The sequence below is a fragment of the Girardinichthys multiradiatus genome, chromosome Y, assembly GCF_021462225.1.
Source record: "Girardinichthys multiradiatus isolate DD_20200921_A chromosome Y, DD_fGirMul_XY1, whole genome shotgun sequence".
Classification (NCBI taxonomy): Eukaryota; Metazoa; Chordata; class Actinopteri; order Cyprinodontiformes; family Goodeidae; genus Girardinichthys; species Girardinichthys multiradiatus.
The window spans coordinates 33,042,700-33,057,218 of NC_061818.1; the positions used below are offsets into that span (position 1 = coordinate 33,042,700).

Consider the following 14,519-nt stretch of genomic DNA (forward strand, 5'->3'; position numbering starts at 1 on the left):
GTCTGGACTTTGACTGGTCCATCACAACAGCTTTATTTATTTGTTTTTTATCCACTCTGCTGTCAATCTGATGCTACATTTGACATTATTGTCCTGTTTAATTTGGGTCAAGCATTGGCAGTTGCATAGCACTCTACATTGTGGTTGTGGCTCATTTAGTTGCAGCCTTGCAAACTGATTGCGTTGCCATGTTCATTATTTAAAGAGAAGAGGCTTTCTTCTGGCAACTCCCATGAAGTCATACACGTTCAGACGGACGATGGAGTTGGCGACGCGGTTAAATTAAGGCGTAAGCCTGATTCTGTCTCTCCCCTTCAAAGTGCACAGCCTCTCCTGCATCACTTTCGTCTGCTCCACTCGGGCTTTCACAACATCAAAATGTTCAACATCCACATGTGGCTAATATGCAAAAGCTGTGTTTCACATGTGATTACAACATGTGTAACTTCACATGTGGTTAAAACCAGATGTTAATTTCATATGTTTTGTCTGTCAGGGCAGCTTAATAATTAGTAACACATAGCTGCCACCTCCTCTGTTTATTCTACATGGAGAAATCAATGGAACATCTACATTTCCTCCTGGGTGCATTGACAGCACATTTTATTACTTCTGGTACTGAGATGTCATTAGTTATTAGTGTTGTTAAATCAAATGGAATACCCTTTTCTGTGCAGCCTCTTTTGTAAATCTCAAACACCTTAAGAAAGCTATTGGGCAGGTTGGTTCTTATTTGCTGTTTTTGTCAATTATTATCAATATAAACAGACCTTACCTCTTTTGAAGAATACATTGTATGTTATGGTAGTTTAACAAGCCTAGAAAATGTTTTTCAATATTTGCACTAGGCACAGTCCCTTCTTCAAAAAGGATTAAGTGTGCCAATCATTTGCATCCTGTCATCACCAAGCAAAGACTCTTTATCCCTTACGTGATTAGTAATCATTTGGCTTACACTCGCCAAGGTGTAGGCGTAGCACACCCTGTTTGTGTAGCTGCAACAAAATGTTAAACTCAACTGGCATGGAGTGAAAATTTGTACTTGGCTTCATGTCATCATAATAGTGGTTGGTCAGGTTCTTGAAGCTGTATGGATGAACACTGAAGGGCCAAAACCCGTAAAGATGCACATTGTCACAGAGCTCCAAAGCCAGGCTTGTCATCATGACTCCAGTGCTGAGCCGTGCTTCTTTCAGCCCGTGTGAGCGCCAAAAGAGAGAGAGTTTATAGAGGTACTCAGGGTTGAAGAAAACAGGTTGGATGGCACTTTGAAAGTCCTGGATGGTGTAAAGAGCCCGCATACATACAGCTGTGTTCATTCCAAAGGAGAAGGCAGGAAGGAGCACCATCGAGTTGCCGTAGCTGCTCAGCTTTTCCATTAGTGGACGTCGGCGTCCTACAAGAGACTCAAACCTACAAATAAAACATATTTTGAGAAACACAACTATATGTAATATTTGTAAGGTGACAATTGAATTTTAATATCTACTCACTTTTTAAAGAAGATTGTTGGGTTTGCAGTCACAAGGTCTGTCTTGGTACCAACATGTTTCTCATATCCATCTGACAAAGGAGGTAGGTTGCATCTGAAGAACAAACATGAATTCAGATTTGAAAATGTTTTTATTTTTTTCATTTTGAAGATGGGTTTTACCCTCGGTGACTTTCTCACCTGATAACAAACTCAGCTGAGTTGATCATTTCTCCACAGTTGCTGTTTGCCAGGATCCCACCATTCCCGACGACAGCACATGTGTCCCATCTTTTGTTTGAGAAAGGATGCCCCTAGAATCATCACCAACAGAAGATTTATCACTGACTTGGTGCTCAGGGTCAAGTGAGATGAATATCTCAGCTGTCAACAAAGGAAGGGCAATGTACAGCCCAATGCATCACATCATTACCACAAAGACACACAAAGGCAGACAAGCACGCATGTACTTACACCTAATTGCAATTTAAAGTTACCAACTATCCTAACACACATTTATTATTGGGGGCAGGAGATATTGGAAGAGCCGGGAGAACTTGGAGGAAACCCACATGCACAGGAAGCACATGAAAACTCCACAAAGAACGTCCATAGTTATTTTCTAATTTATAACGGTAAACTTCAACTATCAAAATGTATAAAATATAAACTAAAATAGGCACAAAAAGTAATGAAATTTGTGTTTGGTTGATTAGTTCTTGGCAATAAATCCTATACTGTTGGAAAATTTCAGGGTTTCAAGGCAAGCCTATGTTCCACTTAAGAAAAAAGTTGCTATAAGGCAGACATCTACTTAAAAAGAAATTTGGGCAACAGTCGTAGCTGATAAATAGAAGAGGAAGAAATGCTGACTGGATACTTTTGCGAATCACAGAAGTTGTAAAAATATACAGTGCCACGAAATAGTATTGACTTCTTCAGGTGGTTGTTGGTGGGAAGCACTTGGACTTAAGCTTTTGAATTTGTACAGACAAACATGGAATTTGACTCCGGTACACTTTGCTCTGAATAATAAAGAATATCTTTTTAAATGTACATGTATACACAATTTACTTTACAATCGAATAAAATTTGAGATCGGTACAAGTATGCATGGTATTGTTCTGGAGCTCTGACAAGTGTTCATCAGAAAACAGCCTGGTGGAAGAAATTGTCTCTGTGGGAGCTGGTTTTACCAGGCAGCACTCTGTAGCGCCAACCTGAAGGTAAAGAAAATGAGAGAGCAGAGCTCCCAGGCTCCAATCAGTAGCGCCATTGTGGTCTTGGATTCATTAATTACGATATAAAAAATTATACATTTATTGGATAAACTAATAATAAACTGTGCAGTGTAAACCTACAGGTCCTTCTCAAAATATTAACATATTGTGATAAAGTTCATTATTTTCCATAATGTAATGATGAAAATTTAACATTCATATATTTTAGATTCATTGCACACTAACTGAAATATTTCAGGACTTTTATTGTCTTAATACGGATGATTTTGGCATATAGCTCATGAAAACCCAAAATTCCTATCTCACAAAATTAGCATATTTCATCCGACCAATAAAAGAAAAGTGTTTTTAATACAAAAAACGTCAACCTTCAAATAATCATGTACAGTTATGCACTCAATACTTGGTCGGGAATCCTTTGGCAGACATGACTGCTTCAATGCGGCGTGGCATGGAGGCAATCAGCCTGTGGCACTGCTGAGGTCTTATGGAGGCCCAGGATGCTTCGATAGCGGCCTTTAGCTCATCCAGAGTGTTGGGTCTTGAGTCTCTCAACGTTCTCTTCACAATATCCCACAGATTCTCTATGGGGTTCAGGTCAGAAGAGTTGGCAGGCCAATTGAGCACAGTTATACCATGGTCAGTAAACCATTTACCAGTGGTTTTGGCACTGTGAGCAGGTGCCAGGTCGTGCTGAAAAATGAAATCTTCATCTCCATAAAGCTTTTCAGCAGATGGAAGCATGAAATGCTCCAAAATCTGCTGATAGCTAGCTGCATTGACCCTGCCCTTGATAAAACACAGTGGACCAACACCAGCAGCTGACACGGCACCCCAGACCATCACTGACTGTGGGTACTTGACACTGGACCTCTGGCATTTTGGCATTTCCTTCTCCCCAGTCTTCCTCCAGACTCTGGCACCTTGATTTCCGAATGACATGCAGAATTTGCTTTCATCCGAAAAAAGTACTTTGGACCACTGAGCAACAGTCCAGTGCTGCTTTTCTGCGCTTCTGCCGCTGTTTCTGGTTCAAAAGTGGCTTGACCTGGGGAATGCGGCACCTGTAGCCCATTTCCTGCACACGCCTGTGCACGGTGGCTCTGGATGTTTCTACTCCAGACTCAGTCCACTGCTTCCGCAGGTCCCCCAGGGTCTGGAATCGGCCCTTCTCCACAATCTTCCTCAGGGTCCGGTCACCTTTTCTCGTTGTGCAGCGTTTTCTGCCACACTTTTTCCTTCCCACAGACTTCCCACTGAGGTGCCTTAATACAGCACTCTGGGAACAGCCTATTTGTTCAGAAATTTCTTTCTGTGTCTTACCCTCTTGTTTGAGGGTGTCAATAGTGGCCTTCTGGACAGCAGTCAGGTCGGCAGTCTTACCCATGATTGGGGTTTTGAGTGATGAACCAGGCTGGGAGTTTTAAAGGCCTCAGGAATCTTTTGCAGGTGTTTAGAGTTAACTCGTTGATTCAGATGATTAGGTTCATAGCTCGTTTAGAGACCCTTTTAATAATATGCTAATTTTGTGAGATAGGAATTTTGGGTTTTCATGAGCTGTATGCCAAAATCATCCGTATTAAGACAATAAAAGACCTGAAATATTTCAGTTAGTGTGCAATGAATCTTAAATATATGAATGTTAAATTTTCATCATGACATTATGGAAAATAATGAATTTTATCACAATATGCTAATATTTTGAGAAGGATATGCTATATGCTATGTATATGCTATATGAATTTCTGTTTACATGAGTAAAAATCAGATATCCGAATGCAAGTACAGTAGTTGCAAATGAAGAGAGTAGAGGGCAGTAGCATGTCAAGACGTGATTAAACAGCACTAAATAATGTAAAGTATGTTGAACACCACAGAGCTTCAACATTTAAAATTTAAAACCAAATAAACAACTTGACATGTGTCAGTGTCGCCATGCCATCATACTTTTAATCCAGATGGTTTTTTGCATAAACTTTATTGTCTTTTGGTTAATTGTGCACCATTCAAACTAGGGGGGTGAGGCTGTGGAAAAATCCACTACATGAAGAGGATTTAAATATCACATTGAACAGTTCTGAATTTAGAAGCACATGGCAGAAACCCTGTTCTGTAAAATACTAATTTAGCTTTTTTCTCAACATAGTTGCATGATATAGCGGACTATAAAGAGTAAAGCTGCTGATAGACTTGCCCTAAGTATATCAGCAGGATGTGGCTTCGTCGGCTTTTTGGGGATGAAGCTCTCCTGTGGGAGTGTGCCCATGTGCTGTGGGGGGGTGGCCCAGTGGGGAGATTCATGTCGGGTTCATTGAGGATGGAGGGCTCATGGGGTTGGGATCGGAATTCATTGGGGGTTGGGGCTATTTTCTTCTGTGGCGGCTCTGGTTAGCAGGCTTGTTTAGACCATGTAGACCCCTCTTTTGTACATGGCCCCCTCCCCGGATGAGGATGGGGGTGGTTGGAGACTGGGGTGGGGGCGTGGGGGTCGGGGTCCGGGCCGGGGTCACTCAGGTTCAGGCACGAGCCCGGGCAGTCTGCCTGTCTCCACCCACCTCCTGCGTCAGGGAGCTGGTTGTCCCAATGGGCTATCGGCACCTGGACCTGGGAGTACAGAGTATGTATGGGGAGTGTGAATGAGTGTACGACGTCCATTGTTGTTCGTCTTTACGTTGGTTGCGTGGGTGTGAATGTTTTTATGTGTACGCATGAGGGTGGGAATGTGTGATTGTGATTGTGTGTGCCTGTTTTTTGTGCCAGGTCGGGTCTTGGGCTGCTCCCTCTCCTGGATCAGTTTAGGCCCCCATCGAATGTGGGGCCTATTCCCTCCATGCCATACTACCTGCCGGTGGTTGGTATCTCTTCAACCATCTTTTTTTCCTCCATTCTATTCTGCTTCTCTCCCCTTTTCCTTTTTGCCCCCCTTTCACTCTTTTGTGCTTCTTTTTTTTGCCTTTCCATTTCTGTCTCCGTAACAATTGAAATAATTCCAAAGCAGTTTCTAATAAAGTTTATTTTTATGAATATCAAGCAGAGCTTTAAAGTGTTAGCTGTAATGCTCCACTTGTGAAAGTAAATCGATTGGGCTTTTTCTTGGCACTCAGACAACAAATCAGAGAGTGCTACTCTGCCGAACAGGACACGGTAGAAAAGAAAAAAAAAAAAAAAAGACTTGCCCCAAGACGTTTTGTCCTATTGACAAAACGTCTTGGGGCAACACCACCACTCCCCCTCCCCTCCAATAATGAATTCACTGTGATTAACCACATAAGCACAGGTCAGTTTCACTGGTAACCCCCAGACTTGATGACCTGATTTAATTTGCAAAGCAACCATGTTGATGAGACCTTACACTTTTTCACTCGAAATTCCAATTTCCAATAAACTTTTAGTTTAGTTTTCTTACATTAAAGTTGAAAAATGTATATCACTTTTGGCTTGGTTTATAACATACCATAAAAATGGTAAAACTACCTTTTTAACACTTATGTCAACATGGTGATACTTGGTATCTACAACATTTGTTTGTTGAGTTTAACTGTGGGAAAATAATGTTAGAAATATACTTGAAAGTCTCCACACAATATAAATTTACACAATCCCAGGCTTGTTTTAGCAGAAGGCCATACCATACACCTTAGTGCGGGGATGTCAAAGTCAAATACACCGAGGGCCAAAAAACCAAATTTGCTACAAGCCAAGGGCCAGACTGGTTCAATGTTTATTAAAACTTATTGAAATGATTGCACATAGCCTATTGAACCAAGACCTAACACAGAGTACATTATTTAATAATTAAATGAATAAAGCAATATTTTGTTATGGCTCTGTCAGTAACCTCAAGGGGAAACATTTTCAACAGGCAAACAGCAAAATATGTAATTGGTTTGAAAAACAAAGTATGTTTCTTAATATCAAGTTGAATACATAAATAAAAGTGTGTGCATTATAAACTTTATATTGCATTATATTCTTTCATTACAGCCAAACTTTCTACACAGAAGACACACAGGTTTGCCTTTTGCCTCCGTGAACATGTACTCAGCCTCCCACCTGGCTTGCAACCCCCTGTTCTCAGCGTCCACCTTACGTTTAGCCATGTTTGAGGAGCGGGGTACCTGAAAGTTGATCTCTGCTGTGATTGCTGATGAACAATGAAGCCGCTTGTGTGCGCTACAGTGACTTCGCGGACTACCATTGCATTGTGGGGAATGTAGTGTTGGTGCGTGCAAAACGCCAGTGGGAGGCTGTGGCCTGCGGGCCGGTTCTAATAGTAATTAAATATCATCCAGGGGGCCGGAGTCGGCCCGCGGGCCTTGACTTTGACATATGTGCCTTAGTGTGTTCCTAGGAAGGCTTAACAAGACAAAGAAAACTGGATACAGCCCAGGCCTGGAGATAAGCTGTCTGGAATGAGATACTCTGTGCTGAAAGCAGGCTTTGATAGTCGGCTCTGTTCTGTTAAAAAGTTGCAGGTCAAACAGTTTCTAGGCTGTCAGTCTGTGAACATGAACAAAATAAATGGAAATTGCCTTACTGCAGATTACAGGTGCTCGGTTGTATGAGTTGAATCATAAAAAAGTTTACCTGCATATATGACCAAAAGTTCAAGTTGAAAATCCATTGTCCCTCTGATAGAGCAGTGCCGGTTTTTCCACATTTTTCCCATGAGTGTTTGACTAGGGATCAAGAGATCCTCAGTGTCATACAAGTTGTTAAAAGATCCATTGATGCCAGCCTCTTTTCATTTTAATTCCGTTCTGTTTTGCTATACATTGCATTGTAAGTTTAATTACCTGAAGTATTTTTTTTAAACGATTCGATTATTTTAGCATTTTTAGCCTAACTTTTCTTAAAATTGGAGCAGCGTTACTACAAATTTTAATCATTAGATAAATCACAGTGCCCAAAGGGTAAATAAATCTTTTCAATACATTTGTAGTTTCCCAGTTTATAGTTTATATTTTAAGGTAAAGTGAAATTGTAGGTCTTAATTAATTTTCGTTAATCTAGAATAACATCGGATACAAACCAAGACGTTTCACAGCTGAAATCTGGGTTTTCTTTTATGTGTTTCACCCCTTTCACAAAACATTTCAATACAGGATTACAACACTTTTATGTTGTCTCTATGGCATAGGCCCGCTTCAGCGAACTCGTCTGGGGGCAAGCCGATTGGGTGCTACTGTAAGACCTCAAAAAGCAACAAAATGCATAAACAAAATAAATAATGGGTGCCCTTTTCTCATGCTCTGTATTAACAATAAAAAAGAATACATTTAGAAAATATAAACAACAAACTTTTGTAAGGATTATGATTATTGATTAATTAATATTAATCAAGAATTATAATTTAAAATCATACTTTGAATTTTTTTTATTTCTTAACCAAAAATAATTACTTACGAATAGAAATTATAGATGTCCTCTGGTGTTGTGATTATGGGCTCAAAGCTCTTTAATAATTACAAATTATTAACCAAACCACAAACTGTCACTGTTTATTCAACCACCGAAGGTAGGGGAACTTCAACCTTGTTTTGACAGATAAATCACTCTTGCACGAAATAAACACAAATGCTTTTCTTAATTAAATATATGAAGATTTATTGAAGCCAAATAATCCTGATATATCATTATTCTGGTCCAAAAACCTTCCCCTAACTAACAAGCACCATTCTACACAAAGGGAATAAAAATGACTACCTAACAATAATAATAAAAGAAAAACATATATGTGCATTTAGTGTCTATGAAGATCAAACCAGTAGTTTTATGGACAAAATGTGTAATTTGGGTTAAATGGAGAGAGAAGTTCTCCTGGTGCTGATGTCTCGAATGAAGCGATCGCCCCAAATCTTAACAAAGGATCATAAACTCTGAGGCGGGAACTCAGTGGACAATCTCCAGCAATAAAACTGGAACAAAGAGTGGTCGGGTGAGGCCCAGACCGCAGTTGCCTTGAATGAAAAACTTTTAAAAGTCCAACTTCTAACTCCTGGCTGATTTGAGATCAGCCGGACAAAACATGAACCACACACAATTCAGCAGCAAATCAAACACAGCTCAGCATAACATAATTCAATCAGTACTGCATGCAACAAGTTAATACCTGAGATTAACTACTCGTGATCCTACATCACTTTAACTGCCTCATCCTGCCCAGACCTCTAAATGCACCTATCCGCTTTAATATGAAAAGAACGAAATTACTTTGATGTTGATTTCTTCTCTCCACCGGTTGAGGAGGTATCAGGTCTGAAGAAAAAGGAGGGGAGGGGGACCAGGCGTCCGTGATCAAATTAAAGAAAAAAAACCCGGTAATTTCTCATCCGTCCAGGAGGGGAAAAGATGAACCGTTAGTCGACTGCATACACAAGGAGGAAAACTCTTCTCCTTGGACATAGCACCTCTCTGGGTTTCCACCTGTGCTGGGTGTCGGCGTGGTCTTCGATCGGTAAATAAATCTCCTGATCTTCTCGTATCAGACAGATTTACAACTTTCAAGCTCTTCCGGGAATGGCCTTATGGAGCAAAAGTTCACCTGTGAGCTTTTGTCTCTCCAGATATGCGCCTCCGTTGCGCTGTCCTGTGAGACAGGCGGGAAATGGCAACGAAGCATCTCAGCCGGTTTATGCTCCCATTGATGTCTGTTGAGCTGCGCATGTCAAAATGTGCGACCAAAATGGATGACCCCAACACGTTATAGTCTTGGCTAAATTTCGCTAAGTTTCTGAAAGTGCATGTTAGCCTTTAATTTAGCTAAATACTTTTAGCAGACAGGATTAACTATCATTAAAAGCTGACATGAACATATAGTTTGTAGCCTCGGAAAAAAGGCTGCTAGGAGTTGTGCCACAATTTAAACTCCTGGAAGTGTTGAATCAGATGCCAAATTCAATGTTATATTTTCCACCTGAAACAGCTGTAAGGTGATGTTTGAACAGTTTTAGAGCTGAATGGTTGCTGGACTGTATTTACCCTTTGGACAATCCAAGGAGAGGCAATAAAAGGTGGGAAATAATCTTTTAATTGCGTTGTAAAATAATTCATAAATAGAAACAACTCAGTTATTATGACCCGCTCGAGGCACTAGAACTGTATAACTGCTTTTAAGTGATTGAAAAGGATAGGTACTCAAGATCAAGCTTCACTTACCATCTCATCTGTTTTTATTTTACCAACAATATATGAATGAAATACTAAAGAATACTATCTTGCCCTCGTATAAATATTCTAATATTAGCAGAGAGATTTAAAGATTGCAGCATCTTGTATTGCTGGTGAGGAACATAGCTGAAGTAAATGTTGTTTGGTTGTAACAGCTTAGTCACTGCCATACTGTTTGTGATTTTTGGATGTAGTACAAGGTGCAGCTTGACTTTTGCTCAATGTTGGGGTGCTGATCTTCTGTCAGTATATAGTTCAGAATAGTTTGTACATCCCGTCTGACTACAAAGAACAATGCGTGGGTTTTGCTTTATAAACTGCTGAACTGGATTGGATTTTTCCAGTCTTTTACGATATTCTTTCTTGATCATGTTAAAAATATGTTTTGTCGTAACTCATAATTAGAAAACAACTTACTTTTGGAAATGAGTTGAAAATCTGTGGATTCACATCATAGGTCCTCTTTCTTTCCCCATCATAAACAAGTGTCGATCCCACTGGGGTGTTCGTCTGGCTTATGATGGCCTCATCAAAACCGTTGACGTTGGCTTTTAAGTCCAACCTGTGAAACCATGAAAAAAACTTGTCAGCATTTTCTTTTTTGGCATAGTATACTTAATAAATATAGTATACCAGAAAACTGTAAAAGAGCCGAAACTCTAAATTGCTTTAAATCAAGATTAAAAACCTATTTGTTTTAGAGGCCTTTGACTGTGCCATCTAAACATTATTAGTTACATTTTCAGTCCAATTTTCCTTTCATTTTCTTCTCCATCATTCTATTCTCTTTATTTTTATTTTTTTTTTAATTACCTCTGTTGTTTGATTTTCTGTATCATTGTAATGTTGTTCCGTATGTACAACGCCTTGAGTGCCTTGTTGCTGAAAAGCGCTATATAAACTTGACTTGACTTGACTATACTATATTTACTACAACAAAGTTTATATTTACTTGTTCATTTAGGTTTGTCTCATTGTAAAAAAAATGTAATAAAAATTAAAGAAACTCAATAAATAATATCTTTTTAAATAGAAGATAATACCTTTTAAATTGACCTAAAAATACATTAATTCAAAAGGATATGGTGGTACAGTAAATAAAAAGTTAAGTTAAATCAGAATATTAATTTGGAAACATCCTTACCTGAATTTTTCATAATTGTAGTCCTGTTTCTTCCAGGTTTCATAGTAAACCTCTAAAGCTTTCTTAATATTCTCCCTGAGACACATAAACACATTCAACACGGAAGTAAGGTCTTTACGCCTTTTAGTGTTAACATATCTTGATGTGATTCTGACATAACCAAAGAGACCACTAAAGGAAATAGCTGCAGCCGTTGCTTTTCTTACCCGCAGTTTTTACAGGAAGCAAAGGAGCGTGGTGCATTTCTCATCTGGGGCTGAAATTGGTTACTTTTTGCATTACTGTGATACCAACAAGAGAAAAACAGCCAACAGATCAACAAAATGATGACCATATACAAATGCACAAAAAAAATCAAAAGTTGTATTAGTTTCATTTTTTAGAAACCCTGTTATTATTAGTTATTACATCTTTTTTTATATATTATTTTCCTTTTATCAGCTCTGACGGGTTCAGATAACATACTGTGCGTAGACTACTGCCATCTTTAGTAAGACACCTTCCTGCAATAGTAATCCATTATTAAGCATGTACAAATCTTAGCATGTCAGCTAATGTCAGTATTTTAGCAAATAATACCAAATAAGTTGCTGCATACTAGATAGAGTGTGTTCATCTTACCTAACACTGAAGTATTACCCAACATGGTTATGCCAACTAATTATCAAATGATAGCACATAATCTGCAGTTAGTATAGCAGATAGTGTTAGTTTTGATTAGCTAACATGTTGTTAGCACATTATATAACTTTAGCATAATAGATAATGTTTGCTATTCATAGCCCACATGCTATCCCTCCTATTGTGTCTAATCCAGGAATCAACAAGGCAATAGTTTGGACTTTCAAAATAAAGTTTAGAAATACTTTTTAAAAAACTTAAAGCTGATTTATCATAGATTACTACAGTACAAGTGGAGGAGTTAGAGTATCTTGGGGTCTTGTTCACGAGTGAGGGGAGAATGGAGCGCCCCCTTTACTGCGGGTCCGTTGTAGTGAAGATAGAGTTGAGCGAAAGCGAAACTCTCAATTTACGGTCTACGTTCCTACCCTCACCTATGGCCATGAACTTTGGGTCATGACCGAAAGAACGAAGTTTTCATCTTTATAAAGTTTTGCAAACTGTCAGGTTCCATATTATTAATAGCCCTAAACCTGGTATGAAAAAGGGATTCTTTACCAGTCAAAGTAAAGCTCACACAATAAGTATTTTCTATGCATTAAATGTTAGAAATGTAGGAGATGCCTGCAGGGCCAGAAAGTACTAAAAAAACAGAAAACTTGTAAACTAGTGGAACTGGTTAGATGACATTGTTTAAGTATTTCAGACAGATTTTTTGTACCAATAATACAATTTCCACAAGAAGGGTTATTTCCATCACACTGAAAATCACAGTGACATTATTACATAAATAATAAAACATTTTAATCAGTTGATTTTTTCTAAAGATTTCACAAAATTTTCCCGAGTAAATTTGTTTGTTGTCCTCAATAAAAAGAACAACTGTTGGGATAATCATGGAATGAGAAACCTGATTCTTACTGTTTAAGTCACAGAAAAAGGAGTGCCTTTGTGTGGATACATTTCAAAAACCCAGACATGTTGCTTTTGAATGATGTGCTGTAAAAGCAAAGTTCACGGCTTCCTTAATAAACAATAAATAAATTAATTAACATTTTCTAACTGCAAAAATTTGTTTTTGTCTTCTATAAATGTAAAAAATGCTTACTTTTTGTCCAACGTGTACCACATGAGAATAATCAACACGCTCCCCATAAAGACGAAGGAGGCAATAAAAGTGAATATCTGTCTCCCCATCTTTTTTTTTCCCTTCTGCTAACCTTTCCAGCCGGTCACCTCAGCTTTTGTCTTTTTCTTTTCCTTTCTTCAACTGATAACCTTCAGGATGTTTCTTCTGCTGGGTGTCACACTGGGTGTCACACCTCTGATAATTCATGAACCATCCCCTTCCTGCCAGAGGTACTTGCTGTGAGAATGCAAATACACACATAGGCTTCATCCCTGTTTGACTGTTTCATGTGACCTGTAGTGTTTAGTTTCGACTGTATCCTTTTCCTGACTTTCTGGTTAGACTCGGTAAGCGTCTTTTTTCTGGGGAAAGTATGTGCAAGTCATTTTGCTTTTTTTTTTTGCCTCTAATTAAGGCAATTCAATCAACCTCTAAAGGTTTTGACAAGAATTATCTGTTAATAGATGCATGGTCATTTAGACAATTTTAGTTTCAATTTACAATCATCATTCTGCAGTATTGGAAAAATGGTAGCTGGAATAATGTCACTGTCATCATGTATAATGTCCAAATGCATTGAGGGCTTTATACAGGTCCTTCTCAAAAAATTAGCATATTGGGATAAAGTTCATTATTTTCTATAATGTAATGATGAAAATTTAATATTCATATATTTTAGATTCATTGCACACTAACTGAAATATTTCAGGTCCTTTATTGTCTTAATACAGATGATTTTGGCATACAGCTCATGAAAACCCAAAATTCCTATCTCACAAAATTAGCATATTTCATCCGACCAATAAAAGAAAAGTGTTTTTAATACAAAAAACGTCAACCTTCAAATAATCATGTACAGTTATGCACTCAATCCTTGGTCGGGAATCCTTTTGCAGAAATGACTGCTTCAATGCGGCGTGGCATGGAGGCAATCAGCCTGTGGCACTGCTGAGGTCTTATGGAGGCCCAGGATGCTTTGATAGCGGCCTTTAGCTCATCCAGAGTGTTGGGTCTTGAGTCTCTCAACGTTCTCTTCACAATATCCCACAGATTCTCTATGGGGTTCAGGTCAGGAGAGTTGGCAGGCCAATTGAGCACAGTGATACCATGGTCAGTAAACCATTTACCAGTGGTTTTAGCACTGTGAGCAGGTGCCAGGTCGTGCTGAAAAATGAAATCTTCATCTCCATAAAGCTTTTCAGCAGATGGAAGCATGAAGTGCTCCAAAATCTCCTGATAGCTAGCTGCATTGACCCTGCCCTTGATAAAACACAGTGGACCAACACCAGCAGCTGACACGGCACCCCAGACCATCACTGACTGTGGGTACTTGACACTGGACTTCTGGCATTTTGGCATTTCCTTCTCCCCAGTCTTCCTCCAGACTCTGGCACCTTGATTTCCGAATGACATGCAGAATTTGCTTTCATCCGAAAAAAGTACTTTGGACCACTGAGCAACAGTCCAGTGCTGCTTCTCTGTAGCCCAGGTCTGGGGAATGCGGCACCTGTAGCCCATTTCCTGCACACGCCTGTGCACGGTGGCTCTGGATGTTTCTACTCCAGACTCAGTCCACTGCTTCCGCAAGTCCCCCAAGGTCTGGAATCGGCCCTTCTCCACAATCTTCCTCAGGGTCCGGTCACCTCTTCTCGTTGTGCAGCGTTTTCTGCCACACTTTTTCCTTCCCACAGACTTCCCACTGAGGTGCCTTGATACAGCACTCTGGGAACAGCCTATTTGTTC

At 39.3% G+C, this 14,519-nt stretch overlaps 1 protein-coding gene across 1 annotated transcript; it reads right to left on the minus strand.

The window, feature by feature from the left end:
- Positions 1-791: 791 nt before the first annotated feature.
- On the minus strand, positions 792-12,859 carry LOC124863701 (alpha-2,8-sialyltransferase 8F-like). The gene is made up of 7 exons (XM_047358138.1): positions 12,756-12,859; positions 11,233-11,307; positions 11,027-11,101; positions 10,300-10,444; positions 1,673-1,785; positions 1,494-1,586; positions 792-1,413 (listed from the first exon to the last, which is right to left on the minus strand). The coding sequence occupies exons 1-7, from the start codon at positions 12,842-12,844 to the stop codon at positions 936-938; spliced, it is 1,068 nt and encodes a 355-aa protein (XP_047214094.1). The 5' UTR covers positions 12,845-12,859; the 3' UTR covers positions 792-935.
- Positions 12,860-14,519: the final 1,660 nt, after the last annotated feature.

What these genes read in the sequence shown, in the direction of transcription:
- LOC124863701 (XM_047358138.1), bottom strand. Translation starts at nt 12,844, where the DNA reads ATGGGGAGACAGATATTCACTTTTATTGCCTCCTTCGTCTTTATGGGG. An exon ending in GCTTCCTGTAAAAACTGCGG is followed by an intron (nt 11,102 to 11,232) that starts GTAAGAAAAGCA and finishes TATGTGTCTCAG; the next exon opens with GGAGAATATTAAGAAAGCTT. An exon ending in TACAATTATGAAAAATTCAG is followed by an intron (nt 10,445 to 11,026) that starts GTAAGGATGTTT and finishes ATGGTTTCACAG; the next exon opens with GTTGGACTTAAAAGCCAACG.